This window comes from Ixodes scapularis, unplaced genomic scaffold, assembly GCF_016920785.2.
Source record: "Ixodes scapularis isolate PalLabHiFi unplaced genomic scaffold, ASM1692078v2 PGA_scaffold3__209_contigs__length_174095766, whole genome shotgun sequence".
In the NCBI taxonomy this organism is placed as follows: Eukaryota; Metazoa; Arthropoda; class Arachnida; order Ixodida; family Ixodidae; genus Ixodes; species Ixodes scapularis.
Genome location: NW_024609868.1, coordinates 36386027 through 36405813, shown reverse-complemented (window position 1 = coordinate 36405813; position 19787 = coordinate 36386027). Strand labels below are relative to the sequence as shown.

At 44.7% G+C, this 19787-nt stretch overlaps 1 protein-coding gene across 1 annotated transcript in view; it reads left to right on the top strand.

Annotated features, from left to right (window-relative positions):
* LOC8028181 (potassium channel subfamily T member 2) overlaps positions 1-19179 on the top strand; it is a 369599-nt gene extending 350420 nt beyond the window's left edge. The window contains exons 24-29 of the mRNA XM_040216176.3: positions 503-586; positions 4403-4534; positions 12206-12323; positions 13559-13643; positions 14218-14494; positions 15867-19179. Of these exons, the coding sequence (XP_040072110.2) occupies positions 503-586; positions 4403-4534; positions 12206-12323; positions 13559-13643; positions 14218-14494; positions 15867-15932 (762 nt within the window). The 3' untranslated portion in view covers positions 15933-19179. The remainder of the gene's footprint in view (positions 1-502; positions 587-4402; positions 4535-12205; positions 12324-13558; positions 13644-14217; positions 14495-15866) is intronic.
* The last annotated feature ends 608 nt before the right edge of the window (positions 19180-19787 follow it).

The following is a 19787-nucleotide window of genomic DNA, read 5'->3' as shown; positions in this document are numbered from 1 at the left end:
TGAAAATGGCGGCCGACGCGGCTTTCGAATACGTGGAGCTGAATGGGCACCATGTATTCGAGAGCTCCGTCGGTCGCCATTTTCCCATTGAAAATTTAAGAAAATCGCTTTTAACGTTCGAACAAGATAACGGTTTGTTTTGAAACTTTACCATCTGATTTGGACTGCTAGCATTACATTTTGGGCTTTCCGCGCAGTTGAGAGTTCGGAAATGTTTAGTTTATTTTTGTATTTAAAAAAAAATATATTAAATTTTTGAGGGGTAGACACTTTGTATTCGAGCTTCCGCCAAGAGTTGCAATATCTACCCACTGTTAAAAACAGCATACGCACCCACGCGCAGATCCTTAGAACGTGTGTACTACCTCAGTCAATGACATTTTAAAAGGGTCGTTCCTATTCTCGTTGTCTCTGGTAATTCTATCGCAATGGTATGCTCACTTTCAGGTATGGTCGTACACTGCGCTGCCTTGTCTGATACTGCTCGTGTCTTTCTACTTAGGCCTTCGTTAAAGATTACGTGATCACCTTCGTACGCCTTTTGCTGGGGGTCGATCAAGCACCCGGATCGGGCTTTCTGTCGTCGGTGAGTAACACTTTAACGTATATATATATATATATATATATACAGGTTTTACCATCATGTGTAGAAATGAATTAACCTTAAGCGAGGTTATACAGTCAGCGAGTGTTCCAAAGGTCGTTTGTGGCACATTAGGACGCAAGGGGGGTGGGGGGGGGGGGGGGGGGGGGGGGGACGCCTATCTAAAGGCAGCATAAAGAACGTACAGGGAGTGCGCGATGACGACGCAGCCAAGCGCACGTCGTCATTCGTTGAAGTCGGGGGGTAAACAAAAGCACGCGGGCATATTTCGAGGGTAAACAAACAGAGTGCGTGAAGAGTGAACAAATTTCCATGCCATATAGACGTTGTTCGTTTCCTTTCGTTCTCAGTCGCGTGGGTTCCATATCTGGTATGCGGGACAAAACAAGAAAATAGCGGGACATTTCAACCTGGAGTATGCGAGAAAATATAGGTGAGGCAAAAGAAGCATGTGCGCCAATCACGAGTTTTGTTGTGGGCACCTTCCAACGACGTGGAGAGATCAAAACGATGCTTTAACGCATACCAGAAGGGACGACATTCAATATGGCTGCGCCCTTGTGGAAAATGTGTATAGGGAACCATCACCTCTTTCACTCGAGCTTGAACAGACTATATGCATGCCGGTAGGAGATAAATAAAAGAAACAGCCGCCCCTTTTATTTTTTTAAGGGAAACTTGTTTACTTAAAAGTACAACTTTTACAATTTACATATTTACGAAACACAACTTGCATCATTCACGCATGGCCTTCATTCTATCGTTGACGTTTGCTCCAAAGTAGATTGCATATTTCTAGACTTCTCCAAAGCCTTTGATAAGGTGCCTAATACCTTACTCTTGTCCAAGCTTAGTAAACTAAATATTGATCCGGCGGTACTCACGTGGATACATTCATTTCTAACGAACCGTAAACAATTTGTCAACGTGAATAACACAAGCTTTGCTATGGTATCAGTAACATCAGGCGTTCCTCAAGGCTCTTTGCTCGGTCCGTTATTATTCCTTATTTACATTAACAATCTACCCTCTCATGTATCCTCAAAAATGTTTTTATTTGCTGACGACTGCGTTATTTATCGAGAAATTACTCATGATTCTGATTCTAACCTACTACAAAACGATATTAACTCTGTTTCCAACTGGTGCGACTCGTGGTCCATGGTACGAAATTCTAGCAAATGCAAGGTTATGAGAGTGTCCCGTTGTACTTCATCTCAGCCCCATTATACGCTAAATAACCATCTCTTTGAATTAGTTACCGCCTATAAGTATTTAGGAGCTCATATTGTATCTGATTTATCATGGAGGACGCACATTAACTACATCATTAACAACGCTAATCGCATGCTAGGTTTTCTTAAAAGGATTTTTTTTTAGCACCCCAGTCTTTGAAGCTAATTCTTTATAAAACCCTTGTACGACCAAAGCTTGAATATGCATCTTCTGTTTTGGACCCTGGTCAGTCTGTACTAATTGATTTGATTGAAGCCGTCCAAAATCGTTCTGTTAAATTTATATTTTCGAATTACCATCGGACAGCCAGCGTAAGCACTATTAAGTCTAATCTATCTTTCTCTCCCTGAATCGCAGAAGACTCGCAGAAAAGTAGCCCGTCTAAGTTTGTTTCATAAAATTTATTTTACTAATGAGACTATGCGTAATAAGCTAATTATACCTTCTCTTTGCGTTTCACCTAGACTTGACCATCAATACAAAGTTGGCATCCCATATGCTCGCACCAACGTCTTTCACCATTCCTCGATACCGTCTACATCCTTTGACTGGGACCACCTGGCTGCACCCGTAGTCTCGATCATAGATCACGACCTTTTTAAAAAAAGCCTTGGAACGCATTTTTTTCTAATCTACACTGATTGTATTTCCTGTGTATCTGTGTCTGTGTTTTGTTGTTTTTTTTTTGTTTTTTTTTCAATATCTCATACCTCATGCAACCACTTCCCCCTCTGTAATGCTCACGCCCTGAGGGTAAAATAAATAAAGAAATAAATAAAGCCAGAAACATTTAGGGTTCAATTATATACCATCACACCTACCTTTCGCGCACTCTTGTTCAATGTAAGCTGCGAATATTGCCTTCTAAACCGCGTGGCCGCAACATCCGCCATGGAGCATGTGTAAGCTCGGCTCCTTTAGCATGAGCTACCCTGGCTAGTTCCCGATACTATCCAGGGATACCACCAGCGGAAAGGTTAGCGAAGCGTAATTATCATTTAATGCGAGATGTGCGCTACCGTTATTACTCTTCGCCTCGGTGTAATCTACTATACATAGTCAGCGATCGACCAAACAAACGCAGGGCGCGAACTATTATTATAGTCACGCGTTTTTCCTCCTGATTCGTCCTTCGGCGTTCTCATCGGTTAGGGCCGTATTCTCATTGGCAACGCGGAATGGCAGTAAGGTGATCGGACTCGTACCGCCTTGCATTTTTTTAAGCTTTCATTGATCATAGTTAACACCGTCCGGCGCGTTTCCTGTCCCACTAGCAGGCGGCAAGCTGATGCAGGTGGAGAAAGCGGCAACGAGTGCGCCTTGTTCTCAGCGCGCATCGAGCTTCACGAAACCGTCTACGGGTGTCATTAATAGTACCACGTTCCAAGCGCCACCGTGTTTGTCGAGTATTGGACGGGATAGTACTTTTTTTTTTCTATGTGTAAAGACTCCGGGTCTTCTGTCCTGTGAGGTTATTATTTCATTTCATTTATTTCTCCTTAAGGGCCCTGTGGGGCATTACATAAGGGGGGGGAAGCTTGTGGAGTAATACAGAACATTTAAAAACAAAAATAGAACAAACAAAAAATTGATGTAAAATCAATAGTCACGGTAATACATGTTAAAATACTTAAAATTTATTGGATATGTGCAGTCACTGATTGGGCGAAAAGCGGATTGGTCAGTAATAAGGATGATTTTTTCAGGAAAAGAGTTCCAGATAGTTATGGCATGAGGAAAGAAGGGCGTATTAAAGGCTAGCGTTTTGCCTGTTATGCGTTTGATGCAACGGCTGTGATTGAGGCGTGACGAAATTCTGTCAGGAGGTGATATCAGGGAGTCAGATAAGTTTGTGCTGGTGTGGTAAACTTTATGTAAGAGACATAATCGCGAGATTATTCTGCGGTCAGAGAGCAGTGGAAGCTCGAGAGTAAGTTTAAGCTGTGTCACCGCGGGAGTATGCTGATGGAATGAATCGGGCTGCACGATTTTGAATTCCTTCCAGACTGTCGCTGAGGTAAGCTTGTGATGGATGCCAGATGGACGAGGCGTACTCGAGCTTGGGGCGGACGAATGTAGTGTACGCTAGTTGCTTTTGGTGAGAAGGTGCTGATTTTAGATTCCGCTTTAAGTAGCCGAGAGTCCGCGAAGCATCAGCAGTGATGACGTCGATATGACGAATCCAAGAAAGTGTGGAAGACAGATGGATACCGAGGTACTTGTATGAGGGAGTAGAGCAAATTGAAACACCATCAAGTGAGTATGCCTAAGAAAGAGTAGATTTTTTCCGCGTGAATGATAGAAGTTTGCACTTCTCGTAGTTAAGAGGCATAAGCCAACGATCGCACCAAGTGTTAATTCTTTTTAGATCCCTCTGCAGGGTGATATGATCAGAGCAGTTTGCGACTGGACGGGTGGCTAAAATAAAGGAAAGAAGAATACTGAGAACATTGATGGCGCATTTGGTCTTCCTCTGAAGTGCACCTTAGCAAGTTCAAATGCGAACTTCCAGTCAACAAAAAATATATCAGTTTCTTTTTTTTTTTTTTTGTTTTACTACAGATGCGAATTACGAAGGAAGACCTCTGGATCCGAACATACGGACGGCTTTATCAAAAGCTTTGCTCGACCACGTGCGAGATTCCAATCGGCATCTACAGGACACAAAACACAACCAACCCTGAAGGATCCGCAGTGAGTAACCAATTCTTTCTTTCTCTTTCTCTCTCTCTCTCTCTCTCTTTATATTTCTCACTTCTGTTCTGTGGATAAGGTTTTGTCACAGGCGAGGAGGAGTGAGCCACTCTTCCGTTGTGTAGTATATGCTAACAGGTTATACATAATGCACCCATTATGTATAGGGTCATTAACGATAAAAATATTACGTTGTTTCAAAGTTTAGTCGAGGAGGAAAACTGGAGCTTCGTTCTTCGGTTGGATGATCCCGTTGCAGCACACGACTTATTTTCTACAAGAATTAAGATACTATATGATCAAGCGTTTCCAATGGTTCCATTTAAAAGGAACAGGAAGTCTAGAAAGCCTTGGATTGATGCCGCACTTCTTAGGAGAATAAAAGAACGAGATAAGCTCTTCGCCCTTTTTATAAAAACAAAACATCCGGATTATCTAGCTGAATTTAAAAAGAGCAGAAATAAACTAGGCGCTGATATTAAACGAGCACGAAATGTGTATCATGAAAATAAGTTCGCAGATATATATAATAATCCCAGAAAAGTGTGGAAAAATGTAAACGACCTACTTTCCAAAAACGAAAGAAAAAATATTTCTCAGCTTATATTTGAAGGCATGTCCTGTACAGGGGCTAAGCTTGCTGATAAATTTAATGCCCACTTTTTGATGTCCGGTGCTTCCCCTGGCAATTTTATTAGTAGTTGTGATTACGAATCTTACATCTCACCGGGTATTGAGAGTTCAATATTTTTGTTTCCTACTACTGAAACCGAAGTATACAGCCTAATACACAAACTTAAGAATAACAGTGCTTGTGGTGAAGATGGTATAAAATCCCAGCCTATAAAATCAGTTGCTCACTTAATTAGTGGGCCAATCTCACATATATGTAATCTAATTCTGAGTACCGGCATATTTCCCGATAAATTAAAGATAGCAAGAGTGTCGGTGATTCACAAAGGAGGTGATAAAAATGACCTAAATAACTACAGACCAATCTCCGTTCTTCCCATTTTTTCCAAACTCATAGAAGGAGCTATTAATGCACGACTAATAAATTTTTTTAAACAACATAATGTTATAGCTGAGCAACAGTACGGCTTTCAGAAGCAAAAATCGTCTGAATTGGCGCTGCTAAACATAAAAAATAAAATAATTGACAATTTCGAGCAGAAGTTATACACAGTAGGAGTGTTTCTTGACTTCAAAAAGGCGTTTGATTCAATCAAGCATCATATTCTTTTCGGCAAATTGTCCAAATATGGAATTAGGGGAATCTCACTTAGTTTAATAAAAAGCTATTTATCGAATCGGTCACAGTATACAGACATAAATCACGCGAGGTCAAATATGGGTAAAATAGAATACGGTGTCCCGCAAGGGTCCATTCTTGGCCCTCTCTTATTTTTAATCTACATAAATGACATTATAAGAATACCTCAAACACCAGATATAATTTTATATGCTGATGACACAAACATATTTTTTTCTGGAAGAAGCCTAGAAGTACTCGAGCACGAAACGAACGCATGGCTTGAAAATTTATCATCGTGGCTTAGAGCAAACCAAATTCAATTAAACACGAAAAAAACAAAGTATATTATATTTCGACCACGAAATAAATGTATTCAGCAGGAGATTCAAATTCAATTTCAAAGCGAAATCATCGAACGTGTTATATCACATAGGTTCTTAGGTGTTCTGTTTCATGAAACTCTAAATTGGTCTTTCCATGTGCAGAGAATAAGAACGGAAATCTCACGCTCTATCGGGATTATCTATAGACTTAAAAATGTGCTGCCTCACTGGGTAAAAAAACAACCATATTATACCTTAGTTCATTCACGTCTTCACTACTGTCTCCTTGTATGGGGGACCACAGTAAAAACAAATATAGAAACCCTGCACATATTGCAGAAAAAGGCCCTGCGCTTGGTCGAAAATGCCCCGTACCGGAGTCACTCTGCTCCGCTCTTTAGAAAGCACCGAATATTGACTATTCAAAATGTTATAAATAAAAAATTATCTTTATTAATCTATAATCAAATCAAATTAGAACCAACTGTCTTTTTCAGTACGTATCTTTGGACAGATCATCCCTACAATTTTCGGCACACCAGCTACAGAAGGCAAAAAATACGCACAAACTATGGCATACAAAAATTAGATTATCAAATACCTGTACTTCTGAATGACCACCCTGATATCATGACCATTATTCTGGGAGGTATGTCTATACAAGCTTTAAAGAAAAACATAAATGTCTATCTATTGTCCCTTCAAAAATAACATGTTTTTTTTTCAGTATTTTTTTTTTTGTGCGCGTATGTTGTTTTTTGTGCAGCATCTCTTTGTAGAGATGGCTGGCTGGCTGCACTATGTTGTTGTTTGTGGCCCCTTTGTTTGTCATGTTTGTGCAGGCATAAAAATTGATGTGCCTCGTTGTTGTTTGTCTTACGTGGGGGAGAGTCTGGTTTTAGTTCATTGTTTTCTCTTTGTTTACAGTGTTCTGTACCGCTTATGGGATTTTATGTTTGATCTTTCATGATCAAGTAGTTTTCGTCATCTAAGTCTTTCATTTTGTCTGGACGTGGAGATGGCGGGGGGCTGTCGCCTTGTCAGGCATGTCGATGCCTTTTGTGACGGCCCCCCAGACAGCTGTATTCCTCGAGGGTTGTCTAAAAAAAAAAAAAAATAATAAAAAAAAAAAAGGTTTCGCGCCTACTTTTCGAGGATGGGAGATAATTTTCAGTTTAGTTTTGATTTTCCCGTTTAAGCCTCATCTATACTCCGTGTAACTAGTTGTGTGCAATGCAGGCGAAGGCAACGACAAGTAAAGAGCGAAAGCGCGAACACTTGGAAGGCCGAACGGAAGTGGAGGAGGGGGGAAGGGGGGGGGGGGGGAGGAAGGGAGATCACTAATAACGTTAGAGAGGAGAGGAGGTTTATCTCTACCTCACCAGCCTTCCTTGTGCTTGCCTTTTCTTCCTTCGCCTGGTGTTGTCTTCGTCTGTACTGCACGCAACTAGCGATACGGAGTATAGTTTCAACTTCAACCCGTTCGTCTGTTTTAAATTGTAGCTACGAGGTCGCGCGCGTTCTTACGATGCGTTCCAAGAGGCGCGAGTCACCCATTTCTCTGCTTCCCACTTGCGCTAAGAGGTGGCGTTGTCTCGCGTAAATTTACAAAGAATTGAACTACAATAGAATGGATATGTGGGCTAGTTGTGAGATAAGGAATAGTTAGGGTACAAAACAACGTAAGGAATGGAATTCCCTGTTTTGTGAGATGGTTCGTGCCGCAACCGCGTAAACTGTTAATGCGTTAGCATTAGAACGCTCGTTTTGTCGAAAATTCAGCAGTGTCTTTCGTTTGTCAACGCCGGCGAGAGAGGGAGAAGGAGGCGTAGAGGGTGATGCGTGCGACGCTCTCATTGATCCGAAGCGCTGACGTCAGCATGCGTCAACCACTCCCTCTCTTTTTGGCGCCGACAAACTGACAGACACCGCAGGGTTTTCGTCAAAACGAGCCCTTCACGCGCATAGCTGGCGTGAAGTCAGTGAGCAAGAGTATAGTTCCTGTTTAGGTTCCCTACGGGAGCCAGAGTTACGTGTTTGTTTTCCGCGTGCTGCCGCGCCGCTATTCACCGATATCCGATCACGTGAGGAGCCGGATCGAATTCCGTGCAGGAACGTAGACTTTGCACATGCTGTGCAGGAAGGAGGGCGCTACGGTCATGAACCCGCAACTCTGGCTCCCGTAAGGAGCCTATACAGAAAGAAACTCCAAGCAGGCGGCCCCTCGCGCGCCGTGGCGCGGTTTAATGCGCGCCTGCTCAGTTGCCGTTTAGCCGTCGTCAGTTGTTCTTCGCTCTAGGTTTCCGTAGTAGTGGTGCGTGGGCTGTGATGTGTGTGTGTAGTTAAGACGATGGATGCGGTTCCCTCCACGAGTGATATGAATGCGATTGCTCCCACGAGTGGTACGAATGTGGTTGTTTCCACGACTGATGTGGATGAAAGTATCCAAGGGCTTTGACATACTTTGACAGGGAAAGTACAGAAAAGGGGTAAGAATAAATTACAGGAAGATCCATTAGAGAACCCTTAGGGAATCCGTTAGCATCACCCTTGAGAAAAGCCCAAAACGTCATCCTTTGAGAAACGCTAGCACCGACCCCGTAACGAGGCTAAAACGAGGCTGTAAAAAATAAAGAAAGCAAACGAGAAAGCCAAAAGAAAAAAGTGAAGGGGTCCGCGTTATCGTTTCCAAAGGGCATGCTAACGCATTCCCTAAGAATTTCCCAATAGATCTTCCTGCAATTCGTTTTCATGTTTGCCTTTTTTATATATATATAATGCCTGATGGCACTGCAGCTTCCCAATAAATGAAAGAAAACATTTCGGTAAATCTACCAAAGGTATACGCTGTGTCTCATGCTCAATTTTGTTTTTATCACATTGACTCACACTGAGGCGGTGCTGCATTTAATTTGCCTCTCAGGCCGCACTAAGACGCACATCTTGATCATCAAAAAGAGCTGTAGCCGCAGTGAAATGGTAATTGCATAGTGCACAATAGCGAATCATACTGATCAACTGAGCTTGCACATCAGTGTTAACTGCTGTACTGAACAGCGAGTAAAACGGGGAGTGTTGGTTGTCAGGGCGACATCCCGTCCAAGGCGGCTCGCAAGGAGACCGCCGGCAGCAATCCGCGAATGCGCACTCCGGAGTCGCAGCTGCCAGACGGCGGCGTCGGCGTGCGCTGCGTGTGTCCCGAGGAGTTCCACCCACTCATATCCGGGTCGGTTAAACGAAGGCCCTACCTGCCTCAGTACCCGCCCAGAATCCTAGTCCAGTCGGCGGACGAGGTGGGTGCGCTGGCATATCTGCTGCCCTGGCACCACCCCACGTGACAAGGCACTCGAGCACTGCATCGTCAACGTTTCTCACGATCCCGGCACACAGGGCGCTGACAAGAGGCAGCCCGACACCTCGTCGACACCATGCCACGCGTTTCACACCAAGCACGAGCGCAAAAGTGCACCGTCACGGCGCTCGTCGTCTTTGCGCGTTGGCTATCAATGGTTCTGGCTCCGAGTTGAGGGAATAAACGATGTTCATATTTCTCGAAATATTTGGCGACTGGCATTGCCTAGAAAGAAAAACTAAGAAAAGTTTATACAGTTATGAACGTTAGGAAGTGATTCTAAGTAGTAATTAGCAAAATCAGAAAAATCGTTTCGTGGCTTCTTTAAAACCCCCTGGCAACCCCTGTCACGTAAAGAATATCTGGAGCAAAGAACACCAAAACCCAACTGTTCTTTTTTGTAAAGGCCAGTTACCTTACGGGGAATATCCGCACGCACTCCGACCATTTTGTGTATGGCGTCCTTGTGATTGGCGGTACGGTCGGGGAGAAATCTTACCCCGTACTTACTAAACGAGCAGTCAAGTCACTAACAAAATGACGCCATTCCTATATGGTATTTCCGGGTGGTTCTTCGATTAAAGTCTTTAATGTTCCTGCTGCATCACACGCTCAAAAGAATGAACTCAAAATGTAAAAACAATTGAACATGTATGCATTGAGTTTAGATATATCATGACGCCACCAAGGAAAACATTTGACACTAAGTTGCAGCATAAGTGTGCAAGAATCAACTGGCGGGACCCGCGTGTTCTTTGAGTAGTTACAAATCGAATTTATTACTACTGTGAATTGATTTTTTTACTAGTAACAAGCAAACACGCATGACGATGCACATTTTGCGGTAATGACGTCAAATCTTCTACTTCATCAATTTTCAGAAATTACCAGCCATCTTTCATAAACGAGTTCTTATGACGATGTTGGCACAGTCTTTGCGGTGCCGGCTATACACCATTAGAGTTCGTGATTTTATGTCTAAAGAAAAGGATTTAAGTTGTAGAATACTCGTAGCAAATCGAGCTCTGCACGAGATCTATATTAATATATATAGGCGTAATTGATACTCGGTTTTACAGATGGGGAACTTCTCAATTTTAGCTTGACGTATCACACATACTCGTAACATTTGTAGGGTATCATGGCGCGCCTCACCTGGTATCGATCAACTGCCGTATGATTTTTTTTCTTTTTTTTTTTTTTTGCTATGCATTAACGCATGTTTTTGACATCACACCAAAAAACAAGCTCAGATTATTCGTGTAAAAAATCGTATTCCTTTGCATTTGTAGTTCCGCGTTTGCCCATATCACATTTGCACAAATGCCCATATTCACATATGGCTACGTTATCGCCTCCCAAACTTCGGTGGTCTTACTGGTCATCAAAATATACGCCCCCCCCACACACACACACACACACCCTTAACCCGTTTCGTGCCCGCGTGCCGGTGACGCCTTTGCGTATTTGTGTTCCTTGGTTGCAGATCATCTTTTGATTTCCCAAAAAGAGTGCTTGCATGTACGTCCTGGCTCAGACGCAGTTATATGCGGCAACCTCTGCAAATCTCAAACTTTGTTGTCCGTGTAGCGTTTATGCTTTCTAGCAGTGGTGACATAAGCCAACTCAACAGGCTTGCAAAGACGGTGCGACCGGAAGTCGCTCGGGACGCAAGCGGCAGTTCATGTTTGTAAACAGCAAAAGGGTCTATACAAAATGGTTGATGAAATAAAAGTAAATGCACTGTACCAAAACATTTTTTTATATATTAAAGACTTCGTACGGCTGCCGTTGCCGCAGCAGCTGATGAAACCGCAAGCTTTACCAAGAAACGCATGCGGGGAGCGCTACGTGCTCCGCATTGTTAGCGTTCCAAGTGATGTCACTCCCCACTTGGTTCTCTGCCGTCGCCGCGGCAGCTTATGCAACCGCAACCTTTACCGAGAAACGGATTCGAGGAGCGCTACGTACTTATCATCGTTCGCGCGCGACTTATCATCTATCACGTGGTTTTGACACTTGGTTGGTGGTTTTCACATTGAAACAAGTGTCAAAACCACATGATAGATGATAAGACGCGCGAGAGAAGGATGATAAGGCGCGTGCGATGATTTTCTGTTGACGCACACGAAAAAAACACGACCATGACTCGTTGGTCGTATTTTTTGACAGCTTCGATCGCTGTAAAAAAATAACAGAATATACTTAACTGTCACCTAAATTTGGTGTTGGCTATAATAGTTTCACTTTAAGTTCGACTGCAGCCGACGTTACCATCCGATGGCGCAGTCACGGCTCTCGTTACCGTTGTACGTTCTCTATGACCGGCTTACCCAATCACGAGCAGTGAACACGCCGTGACCCTCCACTTTGTTTTGTGCGTGATTGGTTTAGCAAACGCACAAAGAATGCGAGCGCCGTGGCAATGCACTATTAACCGCTCCTTGATTGGCTCCACCAGAAAGCAGTGCCGGCTGCGGACGGACTTAAACTGAAAAGGATTATATTCCTACGTCAACTGAGCCTGGCACTCGATCAATGCGAATGGAAACTGATCACGAGCGCTTCTAGTAATCGCGAGCAGTTTAGGTCAGTCATCGCGCGTGGCGCGTGTATACCTCGCGTCCCCCAACTCCCTTCGCGTGTGACTGTGACACATTGCACCCGGTTGTAGGCCGCGCTCGCACTTGCACTGACTCTTGCCCCCCTCGCCACCTGCAATGGAGGTGTTTCTCCAACAGGTGTCACTCGACCTGCTCGACGACAAGGCCAGCTTCAACGAGAACATCGAGCGCCAAGAGATCAGCACGCTCGTGCGCACCCGGATGCAGGACCTGGGCCTGCCGGTCCAGGACTACGGTGAGAGATGGAAGGCGCCCGATCAGCTGGCTCATTTGGGGGTAGATCGGTCCGGTAGCTCCAGTAACAAAAGAGAGTTTTAGGGAACCGTTTTTGCACATACGATACGGTACGATAAGCCCTCCGGTACGAACTGCGCATGTGATACCGCAGAAGGCTTTTGCATGCGCAAGTCGTACTGGACGGCCTATCGTACAACATCAAATGTGCAAAAACGGTTCTCTAAAACTCCCTAAGACCCGATATTGATATATTGCGTGCGTAAATGTGCCGGAGGAGTATCGGGTACCGTTACCTGGATTATTGGAACAACCTACTAAAACTACCATTGCAATCGCCGCCTTCTGCGTGCTGCCATCTTTGTCTATGAGGCTGGGAAACGTGTTCTGGGCATGCGCAGTTGATCTCGTCTGCAGAGCATCAGTCGCTTCACACGCGTCCACAGCCCCGTGATTCCACATTTTTCGTTTGTATGATAAACGGTGGAAAGATGTTTTGGCGCTGTACTTCGTTTCATCGTAAAATAGACGTTGAAAATCTCAGAAATCTATCTGAGCCGCCATATATACTCTCCTCCATCATAACTTGGCAAAGAAAGCTACGGTGCCCACGAGCCAACCGGATTGTCGGAGCAAGGCACGTGACAACGTACCGTTGGACTGCACTCCTCCAGCTGAGAGCTCCGACGCTCTTACTGGTCCAAGGGGGTCGTGGGTTTCTCCCTTTATCCAGTTAAGCTCTAAAGGACGCAGCACTATGCAGTACACGACGGAGCATAACTCATGGCACGGGCCGGGAGGCGTATTGACTTGAATGGCTCGCCTCCGCATATGGGTAAATGTGTGAATAGGGGACTCAATTGCACGATTCAAACCCCACTATGTACAAAAATAGTACGGACACGTGAACACTAATATTGAAACGTTACGTACTGATAACTCGCCTAATAGTTTGCTACTCACTGGTGCCAGGGGCAACTGCCTTCTTCCAGGCGGGTTTGATAACCATATATGTTTTAAAGCGGGGGTAGTAACATATTTCCCATTTTCTCCATAGTTCACACCACCACGATTTGCTCACGTTATATTTGACGCCTTATTTTTACCTGAGCACAATTGTATGCCCACATCGAGAGACAAAATGTTTATCAAATTAGTGCAGGAAACTAGCTACGCTCGATTAAAAAATAGTTTAAAATGTTACGGTGTTAAATAATGCTCTTGTCTACTTTCCAGATGAAGTCTCAGACAAACGGCACAGCCTGTCATATGTGATCATCAACCCTAACTGTGATTTACCACTCGAGGAGGGCGATATCATGTGAGTATTTCTACAGAAAACTTTGATATCTTCTTGCCATTCGGATCAATCAAATTTGGCGCACCGATTTCGGACCGGGGTCTGGATTGAGATGCAAGCATAGAAATATAAAAACTCCAGATGTCAGCATGAAAAACTCAGATCTATAACCCCATCTGGAACTTTTGGATGTAGATCCTCCGAATAGAAAACCCTCGGGTAAAAAGCTTGAAATCTGGAACATTCAGATTTGAAATCTCCCTAGTACTGGAACTCCAGATCTCAAATCCTCAGTTCATAAAAAAAACTGATCAGAAAACCCCTGATCTGGAACCATAAATTATTGCGATTCCTGCTCTGGTGCGTTTCAAAATCTTATAGCTGCTGGAACCACCAAATATGTCTGGCAGTTCTAGATCTCGTGCTATAAGATGTGGTGGTCTCGAGAAACACCCCATCTGATGCAATATGGTCGGTTTTATCAGATTCACGTAGGTTTACGAAATCCGAAACCATCAGATCCGGGTTCACCGGATTCGGACGCGACCTGATATGAACCCGGTTTGTTTCGTGCTCCTTCCACTCGTACTCACAGATTCCTGATTCGACCCAGCCCAATCTCGAGCAAGCGCATCTTTCTGAAGCACGGCTCCGTGCGCATCAAGTCTCCCCGGCCCAGTCGCCGAGAGAACAGTCGTGATGGAGGTGGCGCCGCTGCTGCTAGTGCTCGTAGCCGCGCATCTAAGACGTCGTCGTTCAGGCTCAACTTCTCGTCGCACAAGTCAGAGTCAGTGCCGCTGCAGGAAAATGGCGGCCTCACACCGCCGCATCAGCAACGGATACAACGCCAGGAGCAGGATACCTCACTCCAGGTGTGTTCTAAAAAACGCCGGTGGAGGAGATTGTTAACGCGTGCCGGTCTATTCGCGCCACTGTGTGTTCTGGGACAATACTGAAACCTCTGGCAGTCTCGAATGCCATGGTGGAACCTCCATGCTTTGTTTCAAACCCGTGGCCAACCTTGTGCAATGAGCCGAACCGGGCAGACAAAACTTGCAGAGCCTGTTGGCGAGCTAGAAAACGGGCCGGCATTGTACTTTTGCCTAATAGATTGCGTGCTCGTTGATAAAACAAATAAAATATGCGTATACCAACACGTCTGTCGTGTTCCTACCGGTCGTAATTCATCAACAAGTAAAACCTGCCTAACGTAGATTTTTTTTTTTGTTTGTGTGTGTGTGTGTGTGTGTGTGTGTGTGTGTGTGTGTGTGTGTGTGTGTGTGTGTGTGTGTGTGTGTGTGTGTGTGTGTGTGTGTGTGTGTGTGTGTGTGTTTGTGTGTTTGTGTGTGTGTGTGTGTGTGTGTGTGTGTGTGTGTGTGTGTGTGTGTGTGTGTGTGTGTGTGTGTGTGTGTGTGTGTGTGTGTGTGTGTGTGTGTGTGTGTGTGTGTGTGTGTGTGTGTGTGTGTGTGTGTGTGTGTTTTAACAGGGTAGACATCAGTCAGTCAAAAGATGTGACTGGCTCAATTTTTTCCCGGCTAAGCGGACGCTGAAAACATAGAGGCTCTAATAGAATAAAGCAAATTAGGAGGCTGGCAAAAAACACGGAGCTAGCGTCCCGTTGCTATCATTCCTCCTTGCCGTGATAAAAAGTCACAAGTTTCGAAGCTCGGAGTTTCGTGTCTGTCCGTCCCTTTTTGTCCCCTCGCTCCACAGTTACCATGTCTATCCTTAACCAGCTCGCCCGCCTACTCGCTTTAACTACGATCACCGTCGTCCGTGTTCCATGAGTTCAACATTGGAAAAATCGTAACCCGAAATGCGAAATGCAATGACCTGCGCACTTCCCGCCACTTTAATGAGCGAGCAAAGCACGCATATATTAATATACTCCATTGACCCCTATGCCTAAAGGCAGTGAAGGCTACAGGCACAAGATTGCGGCTTTGACTCGTTCTTCCTCAAACCAAACGCCCGCTCGTGTAGCCTCGCTGTCCCGTCAGCCTAGATGTGAACAGATTATAATAACAGAGCGGACATAAATTTGCTAAACAGGCGTATGAAATCTGTCGATTAAACAAAATACAACGTATCACCTGCACGAGCTGTGAGTAAGTCAACATATCATCTTTCAAATCCACAACTTTGATGGGCGGTTCGAAATGAATCTGATGCACGCTCGCTGCTAGCTCGCGTTCAACCCTTTCACTCATTACGTTTTTTTTTTTTTTTCTTTATTTATCGCAGTCCGAATGCAGCGTCCACGTGACAGCCGCGACACCCTCAGCGACGAGCCATGGGACGATTGTATGACGCCAGCTGAGGTTTCCTCTGGCGTGGAGGGCGCGCCATGGGGTGAACTGACCTCTTCCGACCCTCGTCGCACAGACGGAACACGCCCAGATGACCCTCGGCCTACGAGCCCTAACGCACGTTTCCGCAAGAACTAACTGGAGCTGCATCGGTGCCTAGGGAACCTGCTCCGATGACTCAAGCAAAGGCAATTCCGGTAGCTCGTGTATCGACAACATGCTGCAGCGTCGCCTTGAAGTTGGTGCTTTGTGAAGGAGGCGTGTACGCTCGTTACTAATTCAGCTCGTTCTGCTGTCCAGATATCGTGCACGAAGCAGCTTACTTTCGCAGCTCTTGCCGAATGAACCTTGTGGTCTGATGCTGGTAAATATCAAGGTTCTCACTTGGAGACTGAGGACCGCTTAGTTTGTTTTCGGCAAGGACACCATGACGTGTCCCCGTCAAACGCAAAGCGGCGCTGTTTCTGCAGTTAAAATCTCTTTTCGTGTTTGTGTTGGCGCTTTCGAGGAAAGAGCTTCGGTTTTAATTAGGCGATACGGTAGTTGTGTGGGTGTATGGTGCACGTGGGTCGTTGCTCCCAAGAAGTGGGGTGCATGTGATACCAATTCAGGGAGCCTCGAGGACTCCGGAAATGTTGCGGAGAGTTTATGTAAATATGGCGCAGGGGGTGCGTCCACCAAGTGGCGCGTGCGCTCGAGAACGTAATCCCAGACTCCCCAATTGTTAACTAGGAATGATACTCGACACTTTGTACACTTGTTACGAGCTGAGAGGGACGATTCTTGTCGATATGGATGGCCCCGGTCCCTTCTTGTTTCGCGCTGATGTTGATTTTTTCGGCCTTCCAGTGTTCTGTAATATATCCTCAGAAGGCGTTTTCCTACTTTACAGTGTTTGCTCTAGTCATTTTGTGATCTCTGCCAAATGTACAACACAATCTATTGTTCACTCGGAGCGGGTTTAAACGACTGACGGCCGTTCAAACACTTTAGAGCCTTTCCACATCAACAAGCGACCGACACTACCCCGTCAACTTTTGGAGTATACGATGACCACGGTTTCTGCAGGTTGTGCATGCTTGGGGGGAGGGAGAGGACAGGGGGGGGGGGGGGGGGGGGGGGGCTGATTTCAGAAACTGCCACACCAGTAGCAACCCCGAGTTTTGTGATCTCTCTGACATCTTCGATAGTACACAATCTTCGTTCCGTCAACCTGTGTTCGTGATGGTTGTCTACGGAGGGTGTCGCCAGTGGTGCGTCGAGTGTTGCGCTTTGTAAGTACTCAGCACGCGTTTTTGGTGAGCTTTAGGGCTCGCATAAGCTATTTTATTCTTAAATGAAGATCTCTCTGCTCTCTCTTTGCATCTTGCTAGTCTGTTTTATGAGAGTGTAAGAGTCAGGGTTGTTATTTTATGAAATACTCTTAATCAACTCGGGTGACATCTGTCAGCGTGTCATCAGCACTAACACAACATGAGGGAATGGGAGCGCGAAGGGGGCTTTTCATTTGCAAGCATTGAGGAAATTGTGGCTCCCACCTCTCGTACGAAAGACGTTTTGAAGACTACGCTTTGCGTTGGTGGAGAAAGGGAACTACCCTTTGTTTTTTTGTTATTGTGTAAGTGTCCGCCGTGCATTCCTTGCGCTTTGCCTGACCAAAGCGTTTTCATCGCGCATTAGAAATTAGAATACACTTTTTTTATTACAAGTGAAAAAAAAAATAATAGTAGTTCAGTATCGAGACGACTATTGAAAAAGTACAGTTGTAAATCATTCGTTTGAAGTGAAACAAATCTGCTTTCGCAGGTTACTTCAACCATTATCGATATTGCAATGGCTCAATTATTTTATTTTTGTCATACATACGAGCTTTGCTATACATTTTGTCATATCTGAAACCTAACGCATTATTATTGCTGGAATGAGTACTCGTTCAGTTCCAGAAGCTGAAGAGTCTTGTTTTAGTTTTCTAAATGAGAGATTTGAGAAAAAAAGGAGGTACTGACGCAGAGATTTCTCTAATGTATGATCGTTTTCTTCCGTTCCGAAAACTGCTTTTAAATAACTTAAAATGCTAGACGCTTCTATATTCTTCACATAGCTGCCATTAGAAAACCAGCCGATGTGTGTTCCATCGTCACAAACAAATCTTATGTAGCCTTCCGAAGAAAAAAAAAGGACTAAACCACACGGAAAACGTCTTTGTACAGCTATTCGCACTTTCCAGCGACGCAGTTCCCTTCTCGCGGATTTCAAGTCAACTGCTCAGGAGGGCCCATTCCATAAGCGTTGTATTCAAATGGATTTGTTGTTGTTGATGTTGTTGTTATGTTTCTTTTTGTTGTTGTTGCTTTTGTTTTTTTAGAAAAGGGGGGGGGGGGTTGTTTGCTGACGTTTTAGGCAGAAGTACTGAGGTAGTGTAAGTTATTACCCGTCTGGATGTCTGAACCACGAAGTCGTCATTATAGCAAATTCGCGCTCGGTTCCCAAAAGCCAGTTACGCGGGAACGGGGCAAAACGCCACTGGAATGTGTGAGGATCTGTGAAAAGCGAGGATCCGGACTGTCAAACTGTTTGACCTAGCCTCAAACTCCGCTTAAGGTTTAAAACAAAACGTATTACTTTTTTTTCTTCTTCTTCTTTTGTATAGAACTTGCAACAGCACCCCGTATCACAACCTAAACATGCTGGAAATACCGAAATGCTCAGAATGGTTTATCTCTGGGATATGACGTCTGCCTTTTTCGCTCATAAAAAGGTTAGCCCAATACGTCCCTTGAAGGTGCGAATATGCTGACGGACGAGGTATGTTTTCTTCGCGACTAGTCTTGTGTGACTGTAACCACCGACTCGCTTTTAAATGCTCGAAAACAACCGGCTGGACGCTGTTGTTTCTACCCGTTAGCGTTGTGGTAAGCTTGTGTGAGTGGACCAAACATTATGTCTCAGCAGTATCGCAGAGACGACATGGAACAGTTCGGTGACGTCCTCCTTTGTCGGACTTTCGAGTGCAGAGCTGACGAGAACGACTCGTTCACCGACTGTACCATGCACAGCAGCTTTTTGCGGGTACATTTTCCACCAGCCATGTATATTTACCACGTGCTTAAAGGTACTATTTTTGACTATATTGTTGTATTACGCTAGAAAGTTCTGTACGTAAAAAAAAAGGCAAGCAAAATTGTCATATCATGCAGTGCCCTTGTACATTTTCACGTGTAAAATAAAACGTTTTGATACATCTTCAAGCTGGGTTCAATTTATATTCAAATTGCTGTGCATCAGCATCGTGATGCAGCCCTCTGGTACAATATATTCATGAGGACTGGGTTATGATGAAGACTATGAGAACAAAACTACTGGTATCGGAGGCAGAATATTGCCTTCCGTGGACGAACGATACCGAGCACGCGACATGGAGTGGAAAATAATAGCTTAATGATCATTCAACCTCAAATGCTAGAAGTTTCGGCCTACATTTATTAAACATATAGCCTTCACAGTTTCATGAAGACCAAAAGCCCTTATACGCCCCTAAACAGTCTAAACTCTCTCCTGTGTCTTTTTTTCTTGTGACAGCTCAGATAAGGAGACAGTGCAAGCGAGTACATTGCGTGTGGACGTCAACTTCGCTATTGTAATCAATAACGAACATTGGGACTCCTGGCCGGTTTGCATAAATAAGAGACATTGATCTTCGCGTCTGGGCACACCTCCCTGTCATTTGAGACTGAACGTCAGGCTCCGCGACACCTCCCTTAATAGGTATTCTTAGACCACAACAACAATAACGACAAGCCAGACACCACGTCCATCGAGAACACGAAAAAGAAACGAAGTTGTTCTATGACGACAA